Source organism: Prinia subflava, chromosome Z (assembly GCF_021018805.1).
Source record: "Prinia subflava isolate CZ2003 ecotype Zambia chromosome Z, Cam_Psub_1.2, whole genome shotgun sequence".
NCBI lineage: Eukaryota > Metazoa > Chordata > Aves > Passeriformes > Cisticolidae > Prinia > Prinia subflava.
The window spans coordinates 41,084,520-41,106,004 of NC_086283.1; the positions used below are offsets into that span (position 1 = coordinate 41,084,520).

At 36.4% G+C, this 21,485-nt stretch overlaps 1 protein-coding gene across 1 annotated transcript in view; it reads right to left on the bottom strand.

The window, feature by feature from the left end:
* The window catches only part of MAN2A1 (mannosidase alpha class 2A member 1), a 120,254-nt gene that overhangs the window by 14,032 nt on the left and 84,737 nt on the right, over positions 1 to 21,485 (bottom strand). The window contains exons 16-19 of the mRNA XM_063421882.1: positions 17,445 to 17,559; positions 13,570 to 13,703; positions 12,364 to 12,505; positions 9,342 to 9,475 (exon numbers count right to left, since the gene is read on the bottom strand). Coding sequence (XP_063277952.1) covers positions 9,342 to 9,475; positions 12,364 to 12,505; positions 13,570 to 13,703; positions 17,445 to 17,559 — 525 coding nt within the window. The remainder of the gene's footprint in view (positions 1 to 9,341; positions 9,476 to 12,363; positions 12,506 to 13,569; positions 13,704 to 17,444; positions 17,560 to 21,485) is intronic.

The window sequence follows — 21,485 nt, forward strand, 5'->3', positions numbered from 1 at the left end:
CTTGCTTTAAATTCATTCAAAGTTGCACACAGTAGTACAAAAAGAATAACCAGAGTTTGACAAGTTCTGAAAGATCTCCAGATGTGGATGATTCATTCCCTTTCCCCTGAGGCTGATTACCTGGAGCTAGATTTTTGCATGCCTGTAACAACTCGTGATTTTCTGAAGGAAAGAAGAAAGATCATGGGTCTTACACCCTTAGTACTACAAATAGCAATTAATGACCAATATAAATCGGATTCATTCTTCTGACCTGAATAACTGCTTTTCAGTGTCCAAGAGTGCAAGGTTAATGTAAGCATTTGTCAAAGAAAACAGTGACCAAGACTTCAAGCAGCTTTGAAAATGGCTAATGTTTGCAGAGGGAATTTTGTATGGAAATCAAAAAACGTGATAGGAAGATCTTCTCTGTACAGTGGGATTCAGAACAACTAAGACCTCAAAGATGCACAAAAAACTTCAGTAGATTCAGGTCTTCAGGTAATCTCTGTAAAAAAATCCAAGCTTAGACCAATTAGACTTTCAGGAAAGCCTGGGTAAGTTGAAACCAGAAACAGCAGTCACAAATGTGAGTACTGAACAGGCAGATATCCTGGAATCTTAAAAAGACTGTAAACAAGGATACTGATTTTCTGCTATACCAGAGCATTTGGCTTTCCTGAAAAGCTGGGAGGCAAAAATACAGATAAATATAAGGACTAGAATTGTTTGTATATACATTTTATTACATTTTTGCACATCAAAGCGCTTTTTTTTTTTCCCCAATAGGTTTCAAGTCCTTTAATTGAGAACCATGGTCTGGAGTTGCTGAGTGTCTTTTGATAGCTATTGAAATGACCAGCAAAAGACAACTCATGAGAGCAGAGTAAATCCGATTTCATCTCTTTACCAGGGAATGGAAAACTTTCTATCCATTCACTTGGTCATTGTTAATGAAAATGCATTGGAAATGCATATGCATGTCTGCCACACTAGCTGAAAGGGGTTTCTGAAGGCTAATTATAGAAGAAATGAAAACTCTGAGGCACCATAAAGTATCCACAAGACTGGGTGTTGGCTCAGTGACTCTAAAATCACCACATATTTTCTATGCCGATACTTAGTTGACACTAAAACTGCAGATGAGAAACCTGGGACTGTTGCAGGTAACCAAATCCAGGAAAATCTGCATCCACAGGAGGAATTTTTCCCAGTCTGCTAGTGCTAAATTTGGTGGTCTCCAACACAAGGCGACTCCTCTAATTCCAGGCTGATAGATAGGAGCCTGCTGTGGTTCTGCTTCTCCAAGACCATGCAGGAGAAAGGCAGAACAATATCCCATTAGGCATGTATGGAAACACATGGCCCTCCACACATGTGAGCAGAGAACCTTTGCCAGAGCCTACATAAGCACTTGGGTAACAGAAGTAGAACAGAAAATCCAAATCTCATTGTACCCTCCAACTGACCAGGTCTGGCGTTCAAGACCTTGATGTTCTTGATTCACAAGAACACTAAACAACCCCTGATATCTCAGTGTGGACTTTAAGCCCTTCTGATACCCAGGTCTGGACCTTAGGCTTCCTGATGATTCACTTTAGGTCAGACTTCACTTTCACCAACAGGAGTTGGCCTGTGACCTATCAGCTCACAATTTGCTGTTTACAGGCACACACAGAAAATACAGGCCTTGCCAACAACTGGAAGCCAACAACAAGCAGCTGTACGGGTCCCTCAGTCCAAAGGTGTATCCCTTTCCAATAGCTGTCACACACACCTCTTATTCTGCTTGTTTTCTAGTCTTATCTGAAGCTGGCTAATGGCTCACACAGTTTCGGAAAAGATGGGGTACTTACACAGAAATCATATTTAATAATCCAGAATGGTCTATGGTGATCAAACACTGGACTTCTTCAGAGCCTTTTATGCCCCTTTCACCCCTACTTTTTCCACTTGTTACACCTCAATCCTTTTCCTTCCCCACCTGTGTCAGTTCTACCAAACATCCCATAGCTAGGCTCTTGTTTTACAAAAAAAAATCTAAAAATCCAAAATTTTCTTAGTCTAAGGCAATTTCTGCTGATTCATCTTGTTGGGTTTCACACCAGGAACAATCTAATTTTCTCCGTTTCATGGTCTCAGGAGCAGCTAGTGCTCCACTACTCCACCTATCACTGTGCCTTTGGTGACTGCATTTAGTACACTTAGCGTTCTACCAGGTGCCATAACAGAAATCATGTTCTATAAAGAGATCATTTGAGAACATCTGCTCGCTGGTCTATGGAAGAGTGCAGATGGTAAAAAAATTATCTAGTTGTTGGAGTCCATGTTTCCATGGATCCTCCGCAGAGAGTGAGAAGGACAGGGACTGAATTAAAACCTTTAGAAAAATTAGAATATATAAAGCCACACACACATAAAGTAGAAATCTAAGCCTCAGTTTTAAGCTTCACATGCCCTAAGTCCTAGTTGTTAGTATAGAAGTACAGAGCTTCAGGCCTAGTGATAGAGTTTTGACATAACAAAAATAGAGTACTGTTTATAATTTTTGGTATGAATTTTGCGCAAATAAGATAAAGTTTTTTACGTATGTTAAGACAGAGTTTTTCACATAACAAGATAGAATTTTTACGCACAATAAGATAGAACTTTTATGCTAGTAAGATAAGAGTTTTTGCACTAACAGATATGCTATATGCGCAGGCTTTTGATGCTGCTTTTCGTAGTTTTTCGTAGTTTTATGAACTTAGAAAATTGCACCTGGATTGGGTAGTGTGTAGATAAAGATAAGAACATGCATGTGTAACTTATGGATAAAAGCCTCTGGGCTGGGAGTGAAGGTGTCGATTGATCAATCCGATCTATTGATCCAACCTCCACCTTCTGCAGCCTGAGGAAGGAGCCCTGCCAGGGAGTCGAATGGGATTCTAAAGGTACCATCTATTGTAGTCTTTGTCGCTTGGATCACAGCCCTGGGGTGGTCCCGTCCCTTCCCTTTTCCCCTTGTGGTGTTTGTCCCAGAACTCTGTTCGGGGCTGCCAGGGACTCTGCGAGGGTTCGGGACCCCGGGACCCCTTCTTGCCTCTGGGACCCCGGGACCCCCTTCCTGTCCCTGTGATCCCTGCAGCTGGGAACTCTGCGTAGGATTCGGGACCTTGGGACCCCCTTCCTGTCACTACGACCCCGTGGCCTGGAACTCTGTCTGGTCCATTGTGACCCTGTGGCCGGGGACTCTGTGTGGGTTCTGAATCTCGGGACCTTTTCTGTCACTGTGATCCCTGCGGCCGGGACCCCTGTCTGGGATTTGTGATCTCGTGATCCCTTTCTGTTATTGCGACCCCACAGCTGGAAACCCTGCTTGGGGTCAGGAGATTGGAGGTTGTTTTATCCTAAGGCTGGAATGTTATGTTTAATTCCATGTTAAGACTACTGTTTATTCTGGAATTTTATTTCTAAGACTTTATACTCATATACTTTATACCCATAACCGATTGTGAGACTGTAAGACTGCTCTTTTAGGACTTTCGCACCTTCAGATACATGCTTCCATGTAATAAACAACTCTGTTTACGACCTTAAAATGTTCTTAGACCTTTAAGACCTTTAACCCGTAGAAACGGCCTCGGCATCTCGTCACCAAGATCATAAGCACCTAGCTGCAATTACTCCGGCTCATAAACACACAGCCATCAATATAACTGGATGAAAGTGATCAGAAAAGCAGATAGCATGACAGGTTTCCTTGGCAATAAAAATATTTTATACTTCAGTTATAGCCTTTCCTGCCAATTTTATTTATTCTCTTCTAATTCTTCTTAGAGTGTTTATATTATTTAACAATATTTAATAATAGGAGGAGGGACTTAATGCCTAAATAAATACCCCATATGCTAGGCTTGTGGAAGGACCTGGTGCTAGGTTTTCCCAGATGACTGGCAAGAATTTATCCTGTTCCCAATGATGGCAGAAAACAGTGATCAAAACTTTCTGGAGTTCAGTTTTGATGAGGAAGCAGTTAAAAAAATTGATGCTAAGGACAGAAAGTACACAGTGATATCTGCTAATTTCTAGGCATTGGAACTCTGCTCCTCGTGCAAAGTTCTTGCTACTGGTGGAAATTTGCATGTGCAAGGAGATTATTCCCAGAGAGTCATTTCATTTGAAGAATATATGAAGAAACAAGAAGGACTTGCGCATTTTCTCCCTACTTTAGGAAGGATCTGCCCTACAGTCAGATCTTAAGGCAGGAATTAGGCCTTCCTAGAAGTCGAGATACAGAAAAGTTTCAGTTTCAGACCTCAAACTGCACCAGCTCAGATAAGCTAACAAAAGACAACAGAGAGGCCTACCCTCATTCTTTGATGAATTGTATGAGCTAAAAGTGGAGAGACCCAAGTTTTATACTATGCATAATACTGAGGTGAAATTCATTCTAACCAGAGCCAGAAAACGGGTAGATGCAAATGAGGAGAGATAAAACCAAACCAAGGAAAATAATTCACTGTTGAGACATACATAAATACATGAAAGAGAACACAAGAGACATATCTGTATGTCCAGAACCCAGAGGAAGGCAGTCCTCTGTACTAACTACTCAAGCCAGGAGTCAGCTACAAGTGGCTGCTGCCTTGTTACAGGATGAGAATATTTCATATCAGGAGCATAGGAGAAGAGCTTTTAGACAAAGCTTTATGTAAAAGCTTTCTGCAACACATCTTTGTCACTGTACCATGAAAAAAAAAAAAATGAAAGAAATTAAGCTGTAAGATGTCCTGGCCTAAAAACAATGGCAGTGCTTGCCTGAAAACAGAGAGTATTTGTAAATAAATAAGAGATGGAAACATTATTCTTGATTAGCAAACACAAAATTTTCTGCATAGGAAATACAGTATAAAATATACAGTAGTAGAAGAAACAATGAATTAAAAGTAGTGTTTTAAGCAAAACTGGAAAGTATCATGTACCTGAATATCTCCTCAAATGAAATACTAAATTAGTGTTCACCCCTTACTAAATATATGAGGTAAGGCTCTAAAGAAGGTGCATTGTATTTTGTGTGAAAACAAGAGAGAAATATCTTTTTTTTTCTTCTATGGCCACCATAACCCCCCCAAACCCTAACAATTTTATACATATTTGATGAGTTTACTGTGGCAGTTATAATTAAAAAATTTTATTAGAGTACCTGAGCTTGTCACACATGGGTTTGAAAAAGCTTCTAAATGGTAATAGTTAACCTAATCTCAAGTTTCTGCTTTTTTGAAACATCAAGTTAATTATGTTTGTTAAGGGGAGGCTACAAGTAGCATAGCAATGCACAGTATAATATACAGCTACAGTGAGAAACATGCACATGCATTATAAGTAAGCACATCAATAAGGAGAAAACGCAATACAATCATCAGATAAAAATAGCTGTATCACCAACCATAAATTTTCAGAGAAAGTGGCCACTTACAGAGATTTTGTAGAAAAAAGGAGTTGTTCTATGTGGTGAAGGAAAGGGAGTTAGATTATCTCCCACATATTTGTGTTTTTATTAACTGTATTATTGTTCCTCTAAACAATGTCCCCCAAAAGTAACAGCCATTTGAGCCATCAAATTGTGGCACTCTGCTTGAGTCTAGTCTCTAAATCCAGTTATATAAATTAACCAAGTCAAGGCAAGGTATGAAATAGGAATCTGAAGAAGGAAGTGTTTGCATGGCATGGCATCTTTTCTCCAGCTATGTCTTTGATGATATATTACCACTTCCCATAAATCCTATTTCTTTCACTCCTATACTGGTATAACATGCTGGGATTCAGAAAACAAAAGGGTATTTAAGCTTATTTTTCCAAAACCTACAGTAAATATAAAGTAGTCTGTATTTTCAAAAAGACAGAAACATTTCCTGTTTTGACAAGTATTAATAAACTGTATTCAGTTTCATTCTCAGCTAAATATTAATCCCTTCAATTTAAAAATGACATGAATTCAGCTCTTGGTTAAAAATCTGAAGAAAGAGAGGACAATCTTAGAAGATGACTCAAAGAGATACTCAAGCTGAAAAATCCTTGCATGGAGAAAATGAACATATAAGAAGGCTTAATTACATTTAGTAGAAAAAAAAGATGTATGTAGAAATTGTATCACAAATATAGTAAAAACATTTGAAGCCTGAGGAACACCGTCATCAATAAATGAGGTGAGTATAATGTAAAGTGAAATGAGATTTGCCCAGTTCTTACTACAAACACTTAACAAACAATACTGTCATTGAATAAACCTTTAGTATCCATCTTAGGGGAAAAACAACAACAACAACCAGAAAATATAAACACAAACACCAACCCCCCCAAGTCTCTTCAATCCCCACAAATACAAAACCAAAAAAGCTTTAGCAAAACATGTCAATCTGAAGTCTTTTGCAGAGGCTATATCTGAATTAGTATTTATGACTGATCAGATGAGCTAGAATTCAAGAGCCAAACTCCAGGCAGTGTTAGGATTAAGAACCTATTAGGATACAGACTATCAGAGTATACCAACAATTATTAAGAATTATTAAGAATTTCACTCTATCCACCCAGTGGACATGTCAGCCTTACACTTCAGGACATTCCAGTGGTTTGACTCTGTCATTACAATTTATCATTCAGGTTGGGGTTGGGGAAGGAAAAAAGTATTTTAGAGATATAAAGGAAAAGAAACTTTTGATAGATACTGTGATAACAAGAACTCTCCATGGTAATTTCACCAGTGATGCACAATTATTTTAATTAATTTTAACGACCTGCATATGTTACACATCACATACTGTCCTTTTATGTGGAAGTTTCACAAATAGCAGAATGTATCCTATTCTTCAGAATTGTTTTTGAGAAAAAAATAAAATGAAATATTTTGGAGCAAACATTAGGAAAAGCTTGAAATGGCAAAGATGTCAAATGGTCAAAACTTTCTCCTCCAGGGGCTCCTATAGTCAATAATAAAATAAGGCTTGACAACAAAATAAGGGTCAGTGTATGAGTCATGCTGTAGCCGATTACATATATAAACTGCATGTAATTTCATCATAATTTTTTCTGACATGGTTATTTTTAAGCTCTTATAACAACTACCTTCTGAGTAACTGGGCTAAAAAAAGTATGATTGCACATCTAAGGAAACAGATCCAGAACTACCCTTGAACACTGAAACAGTAACATGACCCAGAAAATATTATGAATGTTCAGATAGATTTTGAAAAACAAAATTCTAGAACATTCTAAATATATGAAAGGGGAATTCCAGGAACAACACCAAAAAGAAAATGTTTCCTTAAAACATCTTGCTTGGTTCCTAGGGCTTGAGTACATTGGATCAGTGGGAACAACAGCAGGTCTTAGATTGTGCCTACTCTCCCTACAGTCCTGATTCCACTTTCTTTGAAGTCCCTTCAAGAGTATATAAGAATCAATTGCCCTTGAAGTCCTCTGCAGCCATTTAAAACCATTATAAGCTCAGCAGGAAGAACTATAGAGAAAGGAAGGTGCTGGAACACAGGTTTCCAAAACACCTCAGAAATTTTTGATTGTAGTAGGTAACTGCCCCTTCTCCTTTGAGAGATTCTCAGTACCTTGCCAGAATCTTTCAAATCTATAGGAAAGATGATTTTTACAAAGAAAGGGAATTACATTGTTATTCTGCTGAGATGATACTTGACTTGTATCACAAACAAGTTGGCCAACATATGCAAAGACACCTGTAAATATTCCACTAAATAGAACATCCCAGAGCTGTTCAGGCTGCCTTTACTCTTACTGAGGTAGCTTCAAAATCTTTGCCAATTTTGGTCTGAAGCAGCAGCTGTTTTGAAGTTGAACTTGTGGCCAATCCCACTCAAGGGGGCATTGTGTTACTTTGCGGAGCAATCTCAGTGTGTGTGGACCAGTTTCCTTTTAGAAGGAAGTAAACAAGAAGCTCCCCTGGAGGTATGGCACCAAACATGCTCCAACCCATCACATCTTGATTATGGTCTGAATGGACAACTAACCTTTTATAGCTGTTCTGACACAAACATAGACTGCATTGAGCAGGGAATGGACTGGAAGTGTTCCAGAGGTACCTTTTAGTATTAGTTATTTTATGGTTCTATAGAAAGCACCAAGACTGCACACAATGTCACTGCAAGCACTATGACACTAACCGATTTGATCTGCTTTTGTTGTTCCAAATTTTTTTTAATGTAAACATAGATTTCGATGTCTCATAATTCTTACTTAACAGGTCCACATTCTAATTTAATACAACACAAATTACCTTTGGTACTAAGGCATTTTTGGGTGGCAGTATAGATCCCTCTGCAGGTTTCCTCTTGTAAGGATGGATTAACCTGTGCAATGCTTGTTGTTGTCACAATCAGACTGCTGCTGACCTCAAGTTAGCTTGGGTAGCTGCACATCTCACTGATAAATGCAGTTAATATGCAGCCTGCATTACACATGATGAGGAACTAGAAAATCATGATGACATGTACAACCTGAAAAAAATCCTGCTGTCAATCATTAAATGGTGAAAATTTGCTTTAAGCTTGGTATTATCATCCTCTCACAGTGGTTAATGATATCCATTATAAACCAGAATTAATTCCAATTTATCTGCATATTCATTAGGAGCTTGGTATACAACCTCTCATCTTTAGCTATGCAATGGTTTTAAAATATACTCAGTGCTGTCTGTCATCATTATTCTACTGCCTCAGTACGAAGATGTACTTTTGATTTTGTCCTTCTCAAAAATGGTAAAAAAAATAAGAAAATAAGAGAAAATAAGAACAGAAAGAAAATTGAGGTTATTTAAAAGAGTGATATACAAAAAGTCAAACTGAGATCTGTACAAATACTAAAAAAAAGGGTCTCAACTTTCCTAGAATCATAATTAACTGCAAAGTTTTTTATGTCTGGTGTCTAAATATTTCCACTTGAATCTTATTTCCTAGGGAAATTATAAGAGGTTTTCTCTCTTTACCCGCTAAACAGAAATATTTTGTCCAACTTTGTTTAGACTCAGTTAACATTATTAAGAAGCAGAAGTCACACTAATTAGCTGCTTTTTAAAGCTTGTTCAGTAAAAAAGTAATTAAAAAAAAAAGGCTTTCACAATGGTACCTCAACTCATATGTTGAAGTGTGAGTGAGGAAGTAGGTACTGCAGGATTTATGTGAGGAATAGTGAGGGATGAAGTCTTTACAATCAGAATATGCAAGCAAGATGACAGAGCTACATTTCCGTAGTTCTACAGCTCATGGAGCAATTTCTTTACTGAGTTCTTTGCTGCTGCAACAGAAATTAATATTTACATCTTAATTGGCATAAAAAATCCAGACAGTAAATCCTACCACATCTGTTCCATGTCTTTTTTCAACCAGCAGTCGGAAGACATTAGCTGTAATCTTGTTATCTTGAACACCTTGTCCAAGGCCACGGTTGTCATCCTGCATAAGCCGACGATCCATGATCACTTCCAGTTGACCTGAAAGAGCAACACAAGGACTATATTAGTATCAAGAATATGTAAGTGTTCTATTAAACAAAATTTAACTTATGTTTAAAAAAATCATAATATTTCTCTTGAGTTTGGAAGAGTTAGGGCTGATCAATATTGTCAGAACTGATTACAAAAACAGTTAATACTACTGGACTGTGGCTGTTTATAACCTTGAAAAAAATTTCACAAGCCTTTCTGCAGAATGTCCAGCAATTTTTACTTTCAGAGTTTATATAAAAGTTTAATATGAAAAATTATTACTATTAAATACTATTTGCAACAAGGATACTTGGCAATCAAACATCCAAGATAAGAATAACCCCCAAGTATCTGCAGTTGTATGGAGAGAGCTTCTGTAGAGGAACTACCTTCACCTTGTACTCCATTCTTTTGTTTCACATTTGAAGCCAGAAGGAAAAAATAGGTATCGACAGGAGTATATAAATACTCACTTCTTGCATGGATAACTTCACCGGTGGGAGTAGGAAAGAACTCTGCACTGGATAAGCACTGAGCATGAAATGCTGAGTTTATACTGAACTGAAGCACAGCCACCAAAAATAGCACTTGAAGCATGATGTTAAATTTTATATAGCCTGGACATTGAAGTCCATATTTTTTCCAAGTGTCTAAATCCAGAAGGAAACCAGATTGGGGCATGTAATTAAGGCTGTTATGGGTTTTGCACACTGAGTATTCAAACAAGTGCACCTGTTTCCTTAATAAAACTGGAATACTGAAGTGCTTGTATCCTTAATAAGAAGTTCACAACTTAAGCTTCTAGAAAAGGCTGCTTCCTAGGGCAGTCTTTTTTATACCTCAGTGTTCTACAAACACTAATTTTCTCAAGTACTTGTTCTTCCCCTGTAAAAACAGATTTTGTTTATCCAGGACAGATATCAGCTGACAATGAGTAAGAAAAAAACCTGCTATTTTGAACTAAGGTACTGTTCATGTAACTTTCAGATGGTGGGTTCTGCCTTGAGACACACCTATTTCTCAGACACAGGCACACAGTTACTGACGGTTGCTTGCCTAAATAGTAAAATTTTTGAATTTTCTTCCATGATCCCTCTGAGCTCCTGAAAGACCTCCAGAAAAAATGTCACGACGCATATTCAGCAGCCACTGAACCTTCAGCTTCATTTTTGTTCTTTTTTGAGGAATCTAACATGCCTTCCAGGACAAGGTAGCCAATCTAGTAATTTAATGAAATATTACTTAGAGATAACAAATCAGATTAATCCGTTCTCCTTTTTTTCTTAGTGGGCACAGGGTAAATATTTGATATTGGTGTATCTTGAATGACACAATACAGTTTGTCAAAGAGTGAAACAGTCAAGAAATCAATGTCATGTCAGGTATGGGATACATCTGTTGCTCTTCTATTTAACTGGATTAGGTGAAAAGCCTATAATGTCCTCTGATAGATTTGAAACCAGTGCTCACAGAATCAGTTTCTCCCTGATGCTTAAGTGCAAAATGTCGAACAGTGCTAGCCTTAACTTTCATAATTGGATGGCAGAGAGTGGGAGTGTCTGTGGATTTGGATGGTACATTATTTTGTGATGCAGAGACTAAGACGGTTAAAGAACAAATACAGAGACTATTATCAGGTAACACAGCTTCTTCAGACTAATTTAGTCTCAATACTCATCTAATGAGTGCATAACAACATCAGCGGTGTCAGGGTCATTCACAAGATCAGACCAATAGGAGCTGGGTTTCTAGAAAGGGGAAGCATGAAAAAATGTGTTTTGGGTCTTTTATAGGGCACACTTGGAACAAAAGGCTGGTATTCTCCACTGTGGTTTTATCGCTTTATAGGTCAGTGTTAATTCCTTGTCCTAAAGTGAATTAGGTTTGGTAATACTGCCACCAATCCAGCATGGTATTCACCTGTTGTCAGAACAGAGTATTTATAACATTTTTCTTAAAAGAAACCAGGAAGTAGATTTTGGTGCAGTTTCTGATGGACTTGTTCTCTTCTGAGTATTCATTCCATTATTATTCAAAATCATATAATTTTAAACTGACAATATACATTACAGCCAGGAATTATACTTAAGTTATGAATTATATACCTTATTTTGCCCACTACATCTAGCTTTATTTGAATAGCTTCCCCATTCCCACAGACTGAATAACTCCCTTCTGTTTCCAGTCCTGCAGGCCATTCGTCATAACCTTTTCTGCTCCAAGGAGCAAGACTGTGCCTCCTTTGGAATTTGTAATATGAATCGATTTTTCTTGTCAACATATTCATCAGCTCTGTCAAAGTACTCCATTAAATTTGTGAAGTATCATTTTGTTTCAGAAGTATTTTCACTCTTACCCAGGGTCATATTTATCCTTTATTTCACTAACACTAATCTTCAAAAAAATTGCTGTTGTTTTTCCTGCCAGGGAAGTTAGGCTATGCTGTATGTACCTTAAGACTAGTGATGTCTACGCTAAAGCAAACAAACAGAACAAAAAACAAAAAAATAATTGGCATCCTTTATAAGTCCTCTCCTACCAGGGCAGTACAAAAAAGAATAAACCCATTAGTTCTGCTATGTTATTCCTGAGTTCCACCAGAGTTGTTGGGTGAAAAATAGCTGGTTCTGACAATTTATTGCTCCTTTTATCTTTTTTGCAATCGTTTTTCTCTGCCTCTGGTTTGAGAGAGATCTTCCATTGAAGATGTCAGGATTTTATGTGTGACCAATGTCTTCCTCCTCTGTTATGGACATACTCTAAAACTTGTCAGAGTTGGAGAAACTTATTTCCTCTCTTCAAATGCCTGTAGATAAGTATGTTAATCTCTGAATGAACTATTTTGGAATATCATGAATGAGAGACCTTTGTCACATCTGTCATTTTATATTTACCGTTTTTCAAGCTTGCAACACCGAGAGACTGAGCTGAATGAAGTGTCAGACGAACACCAACATCTTGAATATAAGTCATGGTAGTCATAGGATACATATTTCCTTGAATAGGCAGCTTGCTCATCGTCAGTCTAGGCTGGATCTGCAATATGAAGACAAACTTGAAAAACTTTGATTCTTTTTATGCAATTAAATTTCAAAGACATTTTCAGACATTTATCCCACGTGCTTTGGAAGACCAACCATCATGAAAGCATTGACTCAACTGTATTATTTCGCTTTTAAGAGATATGTGGCTAAAATTACTACTTTGGAAATGGTACTCCAATATACTTTTAGATCAAAAAATATTTTAAAAATGTGAAAGATTCATCAAAGGAACCTACAAGAAAAAAAATCACAGTTATAAAATGAGAGAAACAATTTTCTCCTCTGGAGTGAAAGCACTGAATAGATTTAAAGTAGTAGAAAAGGAATTGTTGGTTTATAGTGGGCACTTATTGAAAGGCTGTTGAAATTCTTGAATGGTACATGACAAATGAGTATTAGTATTAAAATTACTTTCATGTTTACATATTCACTGTCTCCAGCAAAATGCAGTAGTATCAGTAAGGAAAACTTGAAGTCTTTTACTCAGGAGTCATGTCTCACTGTATTTGCAAAACTATTTTTAGCAAGAAAAGAAGGTAAAGAAAAACAATTTTTCTCTCTTTTGTATGTGCTGCACAGTTCAAGTTAAGACAGTAGCCCTTTCCTCAGATGTATTACCAATAAAAAAAAGCATAATACATTCAAAAATACATCACTTATTTCCAACAGAGAAGCAATCAGCTGTTCGTTAGGTTTGGCCCTTACGCATACTTATCACTGTGTTTTCCAACGGGTTTTAACTAAACAAACAAAGCAGAGGGAAAGAACACATGCACATATACAAGCACCTACATCATGACTTGTCATACCTTCGTGCATTATAATTCTTCTCTTAAAAAGAATATAAAGGAATATTCAACAAACTCCTTAAAAGCATACAGTTACGTCTTAGTTTGGTCTACATCAAATTTTATAACAGGTACATTTTTAAGAAGCATTTCTCCTTTTAAATGATTAGTGCAACTTAACATGAGAGTTTGTTTAATATAAGCTCTTTGCATTTAGACAGTCAAAACCTGACACCCTAAGCTTTTGCAATTAAAAGATGGTAATTACCTGATATCCATTGAGATCAGTATAGAATCTATTTTGACTGTTTATGTCAGATGAAATTCTCATTGCAAGTTCACGATTATATTCTCCTCTAATGTCCACAATATTGGAAACTTCAACAGACTGACCTTCCAAACCTACATGAAAAAAATGCATTTAAAATCTCTAAAAATGGTTCCATGTGTATGAGAATGACTGTGACAGGACACTGTAATATTAGGAAACAGTTCAGTTATGTAACAGATGATAGAGCAGTATTTCTAATTTGGTACAAATTGAACAGACAGTCTGAAAAAGAGCACTCAAGGGCAACAGGAGCAATACGTGGTAAGAACAAACGTGGGTTGCAGTAAATCATTAGGAAACAGCACACAACTGTTAAGTGCCGTCTTTAAATAAAAATACTAGAGCAAGGCCTAGTCAGTCACTTCTCCCCTTCACTCTTAAGCAGTTGTCACGATTCCCAGACAATGAAGTTACCAGCTTCTTGATAAACTGTTCAACTGAGCAGGAAACTGTAAGCAGCTCCTTTAATCAAAGGAGTGAGAATCTTCCTTAAGGACAGTGAATTAAGAAATTTGAACTGATACAACCACAAACAGGTCACAAAAATTTGTTGACAGAGAAAAGGTTCATATTTATTAAAAGAAGAATTAGGTGTCTGAAAATTCAGACAAGTTGTTCAGTGAGATTTTTTTTCTACAGTGCCTTGTACTGATAATTAAATACCTTTAATAATAACCTAACCTTTTCAAACAGTTCAAGTCACAGTCTGGAGTGGAATCATACCATCATCCAGCATCACCACTTCTACCCTTTCTGTAGTCTAATGGGACTAATGATTGCAAAAAGAACTGCAGCAGGCAGAACAGAGATATGTGTTTATTTCCTCATCTGTTTTAAAATCTGAATGTCACCTGCAGAAGTACAGCAACTGTTAAAATGTTAACATTTACCAATGGCTATTAAACTTCAGTGCTAAATGAAAAACATTTGGTTCAGCTAATTACTTCTTTTTTTCCAAACCTAGTCTGGGAAATGTGGATTTATATGCTCCACTGTTGATGCTCCCAGTAACAGATTTTCCAAATATTTCAAGTACTTTTTCCAAATATTTAAAAGCATGAGTACATTGAAGAAGAATACAGTGTTTTAGTTTAGACTGTCATATTTTTTGTACTGCATAATTTGAGACAATACGAAAATGCAACTGTGAAGAAAATAAAATATGACAAGCCTCTGATAAAAAGATTAACAAAATCATGCTAATATCAAAAACAAATGCCAATGGCATTTGAAGTTAAAAATCACTCATTTACTGAACAGAGTATTTTCTGGCCAGAATCAACAGAATTTGAAAGCCAAAAGTGGTAAAAGGTAATTTTTCCCAAAATTGCTGAAGAAGATGTAGGAGCTGAGAGTACTATCCAACAGCTGGATTACCCACACAATCAGTCTTGCTACCCCTTGGCAAGCAGGTAGGTTACAACAGAGATCAAAATGCATTTATACATATACTGATTTTTTCCCACATGCTTTGTTACTGTACATATCTAGTAAGACTTCAAAATATCTTATGTTAATTGAACAATGCTATATAAATAGCTCCCCTTACAAAGCCAAGGAAATAGACCTCAGCAAAGCAAAGATGTAAAGTTATCAAACCTTAAACTTTGAAAAAGGACACTTGAAGAAATTTAAATAAAAACACACCAAAATGTAGAGACAATATATAAAATATATTTTGCATAAGTTTTCCTTGTCAAAGCTAGAAGCATGGTCCAGGACTTACCCATGTACGCATTTTATATGTAAGGATGTAAGTACTGAAACATTGTGATGAATTAAAAACTGTCAGAAAAACCAAAGGAAAAAAGTAGACAGTACACTCACTATGAAAGATAAATTTAAGTGATTTACACTGTCAAGTCATTTTCTGTGAACTTGAAAGGGAAGTAAAATACTTCCAGCAGGTATTGAGTAGCAAATGAAAGAAAAAGGAGTACTACAGAATAACCCCCCACTCTAACAAAAAAACAAACAAACAAAAAAAACCACCACCAAAAAACCCACGCTTTTCGCCTCCCCTTCACTACAATAAATATTCTCCTATATAAGTTCCCTCATTGCTGAGAGGTTTAATTTACTAAAACTCACATGGGAACGTAACTTTCTTTCCACATTCTTCAGGACAACCTGATACCTCCTGACATCAAGGTATCTTTTTTCATATAAGATGATTTTAAATATTTGTCACATAAAACAAAGAAATCATAGTCTTGAATATATGTTTTCTTTCCTTAGGATCTTCAGTTATGCAAACTCTTGGCTTGTGTTCCTAAGGAGTGTGGAGTTAATGTGTGATCCAGAATTACTGTATCACCTGGCAACTGAATTCTGACCAGCTTTTGGCACATGTATAAACTCCAGCAATGTCAAACTTCAACGTACACATGTCACAAAAATGAAACCTCTGATTCAATTTTAGTTCTAGATCGAAATACAGTAAAACTAAAACAAAAAATCACCAAACAAACAAAAACACCCCCCCCAAAAACAAACAAAACCCCAAACAAACAAACCAAAAACCTGAACAGATGATGTCAATACTATTTTTGAAATCTAAAAGAAAGAAGGAAAAAGCAAGCAAGACTTTCAAAGTACTTATAACTACTTCTTTTTTTTTTTTAGAAGTTGTTTAGGAAAAGTCATTAAATATTATAAATAGGATTTAAAAAGAAAAACATGACAATTTTGACTCCTACAATGAAGTTGGTAATACAAAACATGTAAGTTCTTTCAACTGAAAACATTAATCAATGCTTCTTTATTTCAGAATAATTCAAGTAAATATAAATAACAAATAACTGAAAATGTATGTTTCTTAATTACAGAAAGATACACTTAAGCATGTTAACTCAAGTTTTCATATATAACTAATGCTACATATGAAAATGTACATATGAATATGATATATAATGTTGCATATGAATATGATAATGTTCATATTATACTAATTGTATACAATTGCACCATGATTTCCTCCTGCTTTTATATTTTTTAGTGGCCAATTCAATCAAGTTTGGAAGGGTAGAGTTGCCAAAATTAATGTTTACCTAGAATTTCCTCAGAAATCAGTAGCTGAACAGTAGAGAAACAAATGAAAGCCTTACTGAAGAAAACAAAGGAAAACTGATGATATGATACATTATATGATACATGATATGATATATGATATGATATATGATATGACATATGATATGATATATGAGATATGAGATATGACATATATGATTGATATGTGATATGTGATATGTGATATATGAGATATGATACGATACAATACGATACGATATGTCATAAGAGCCAAAAAGTTTATGTTTGTTGCTGGTGCCTCTCAACAGACAATTTTGTCATGAGCTCTTCCAAGCAGATAAAGGACTTACAAAGAAAGGTCATAAATAATTAAAGCCTAAAGTTTTGAAATAAACTAGACTTCTCTATTAAGACCATTAATATATATTGTACTTCCATCAGTAAATGTGAAACTATGAAAGAAACTACATTTTTACATTATCCCCAATGTATTTCTATTAATTTTTTTTCTGATTTCCAAAATGTCCTGCTAGCAGATGAATCAGCACTCAGAGGATCAGTAAATTCTGGAGAGGTGTGTCCAGGAAATCTGCTAAGTATACCAGCTTAATGACTAACATGATACTCAGAGAGGAATCACAGTGAACTGGAGTCAATACAACTTCAGTGTCATGAACTCTGCACAAGTGCAGAAGTACATTTAAACATTAAAAAGGCAGGTAGGGTCCAAGACCATAGTGATGTAAAATAACTGCCAAGAGACAAAATTTCACAACTCTTACCCTGGACTTTATACAGCCGCATGGTATGTGTCACGTGGTGAAAAAAACAAACAACTTCCGAGAAAATCTTCCCATGAGCAACTCTTATGATAGGTGGGTCTGTAAAAATATATGGCTACAAAAAGAAAACAGAAAGTCAGAGTGAGTATTTTGGAAGCTTTGCATGAATGTAGTGTCAATAAATTAAATTAGTAAGTATTAAAATAGTATTTTTTAAACCATTCTAGATCTAAAAAACTGGAGATTAAAAAATTACTCCTAATCTGAAATTCAGCAACTTCTCCTCAGTCTTACATTTTCTTTACCTAAAATTAGGTTATGTCTCATTACATATCTCACAAATATTTTATGAGGATTAATGGATACAAGGTCCACAGACATGCCCACGTCTGCATGGATACTGCATCTTGGATTGAGCTCTTTTGCTAGCAAACTTATAACTGCTAGCCAGCAATTAAATACTGTAGTTTCAAAATTTGGGGCAGGTGGTTTTATGACCTCTGTCACTGGTACACACTGCATAAGGAAATCTTCCCCTACTCTGCCATGTGGATCAGTTTGCATATCCTTTGAAAGGAGAAGAGAAAGCTTTTTTTCTTCATCAGAGGCAGCTACAGGTGCCAGTGTAGCTCTCTGGAATGCAGGGTAGGGCTGGGAATCATGAAATGTCAAGCTGCTCATGGCTCCCACAGACTAGGACAAATTTTGCATATCCACAGTCAAACTAAAGAGATGAAGAAAATTATTTTTCCATGTAGTCACAGTATTTACAGTCTTGGCTAAGCAAACAATGACTTTAAAAAGAAAGAAAAAAACAGTTGATCCCACACTAAACTCTGCACACCAGATGGAAATAAAGGGATGGCTGAAAAGGTAAAAACGAATTAAATAGTGAGTGTACGATCCAAAATGAAAATACAACATGTGCAAGTACTTCAAAAGGGAAACAGCTGTAAAAGACTTCACTCAAAAAACCTCCATCCCAAATGCTTGAAAAACACATTATTCAGAGGGATCTAGGCAGAAAGCTCTCAGAGGGCGACTCTCTTACTTCTGTATATAGCAAGAGCGTAAAGGACAGAGCATGGTCTTTCTTCAAGCAACGACATCAAAGATCAAATGTATTTTGTGGAAGAACAGAGATCAAGCTTACATACAGACAAAACACACTAGAGAAGAATAAGTACAGGTAGATAAATATCCAGTAATCTTTGAGCACAAAACTGCATGTATATTTACAGGGAAGATTTCAAGAAGTATTGCATAAAAAAAACCCTGAAAGAGACGTTCAAGGGCAAAAAGCCTGCCTTTTCTATTCACATTCTTAGAGCTTCAGAATCTTCTTTAATAAAAGCTCTGCCACAGCTACAAGAGGCATCTCTGCAGTTATCAACTACAGGAATATTTTGTACAGGCATTTGGAAGAGAAATCAGTTACTTACACTTCGATAAGATTGTTTGGTTTAGGGAGAGAGGGCTTTTTCCTACTGAAAATCTTATCCAGGTAATCAATTAAAAAACATCCAAATACTATTTTGTATTTTGTATTTGATAGTGTAAATTAAAAAATGATGGAATACTTCCATAGGATCTCATCTTGTCAATATGACAGAAAATTTTACCTGTTTTGCAAAAGTCATTTTCTAGGTGAAAAATACAGAAGGAATATGGTATTCAGGGGGCACATAAGACAGATGAATTAATATGCAGAGATAAAAGAAATTTGAAGACCAGATCTTAAGTCTGAACCTCTTATTTCCATGAAAAACTGACAATAGATGCAACTGTAGACTGAATTCTCCCCTTCTGGCAGAAGTGAATATTTGCTTTTTTATCACAAATAGGCAGAGAAGACAAACTCATTTAATCTGTGACTACATGGCTTCTAGAAGTTAAAAATCCCACAGAGGAGGAACTGGATGACTGATCCGAGGGTGGAATAATCAAACCATTCAAAATCCTCCATGCCAGGGTAGAGCAACATGAAGGTACTCAAGCTAGCAAAGACAGGCTGAAACAGCACCTAAAGAAACTCTCAGAAAATGAAGTGAGAAACCTGAGGTCATCAGGACAAGACAATGACCTGTGACCTAGGAGAATTCACTTACACAGACAGCAGACTAAGATGTTCTGCCAAATATATTCTGTTATCAAAATAACACACATCTTATGATCTTCTGTAAGAGTCTTGCTGGCCTCTCACTGGAGCTAGCCAGCAAAATGGAGAGATGCTAGATGAGTGACACAGGAATATAAAAGGCTGTGCACTTATTAGAAAAAAAAATTACCTGAAATAATTTCAATTTTTTTTTAAAAAAAAAGAAATCCAAACATTTGGAGGAACTCTTTTCCATTGAGTTTTTTAGTACAAAACATGAGTGTGATATTACAACAGCTATCAAAACACACAGAAAGCTGAAATGAGATGGATATATCAACTCTCAGATTCTGGAGTATTGCCACAAATATTAAGTTCACAAACCTGAGCTTCCAGGCTGCATATGTAGCCAAATCAGCTCTTCTTCTGAAGATAAAGGCAACCACACAGACTGTTCTGAACTAAACAGAAAGATCAGCTGATAGAAAAGGAACTGATATTTTGCAGATACTGCCTGAAATGAATCATGTTTTAAAAATAATAATTTGTAATTTTGCTAGGACATGCATTGAGTTTGCAAGCCTCCAAAACAGTCACAGCGCTAGAAAAGGCACAAAAGAAGAAGGTGGCTTAAAAAGGCAGATGCTATCACGTAGTTTTGGGGATCAGACAAGTTTTTTCTGATAGGAGTGGCAATATGATGTATACTCAATTTCTCAAGGATGACTGATGTTCCCTTGTTGGGCAAGCAGGAAAAATCAAGTAAAAATATGGCAGTGATAGAACAGGGGAGACTTCTAATTCTTATTTAGTGCTTAGAAAAGCACTAATCCTAGAAATTGATTTGTTGATAGTTATCAGGAGAAATATTAGGAGTTCAGAACCTATAAAGAGATCATTGCCCAGGTTTTCCTCAATGAAAACATTTCAATCAACCAGGCTTTTAGCCAGAAAAATATCTTTATGCATTGAATATGCAATTATTCTAGTATTGTTGTAAAGATCCTTGGTAAGATGCACAGGTCTGTGAAATGATCCTGGTTGTGGATCTGAAATACAAAGGTACTTTTGATATAAAAGAACAAAGAAAGAACAAACCATGATAGATATTCGTAAAACTGATTTGAGCAAGTCCTTGGCTCAATTCAATGTTAAGTCTGCTTTGTAAACAAGCATGGACTAAAGGACTTTCCAGAGCATGAAGTAATCTATAATTACGCACACCTTGAACTGAAATAAAAATACTTTGGTTTCATATCCAATGGTTAGTCTAAAGACTCCACTTTCTAAAAAGTTAAAATAAATAGCTGCTGTATGTCTGTTCCTCTCAGCTCCAGTGGAATAAATTCCATTGTACAAGATCCAGCAGCCTGGTGAGGCAGCTTTTGTTGAGCCTGGAAATCAGTATTTTTCAGAAACAGGACAACAGAACTATGGTTCAAAAGATTCAGAAATCATTTTTCTACTCAAGAGAAATAAGACAACCTTCCTTTAGAAATCACTGGGCAAGAGACCTGGGGAGAGGCTAGCTAGGAATTTTAAGGGAGAATACTTGGAACAAAACAATACCTCATGAATCCCTAGGATATATAAAAATACTTAACATCAAAGCATGTGCCAAAGGGTGGAAATAACTGGAGACATACCTTGACCAAAATATTCAATGGCTTGTATAGAAAATGGCATGGCATATTGCAGCCTGGAGGCGTGAAGTATGGGCAGTACGTTTCTCCCCTTGAAGACAAGTAAAGCACTCCTAACCATTTCAGTGTGGCCAGGAAAGTTCTGGTAGTGCAGCATACGGTTGGTCTAGGTGCCAAAAAAACTATGCCCAGGGGAAAGTTTTCAACCACAGATGAAATATTCTGGATAGGTCTAAAATCTAAAAAGAAAATCTCAAGACAAAGCCTACAGGAAAAGGTGTTTCTCAATAGCCGATTGTC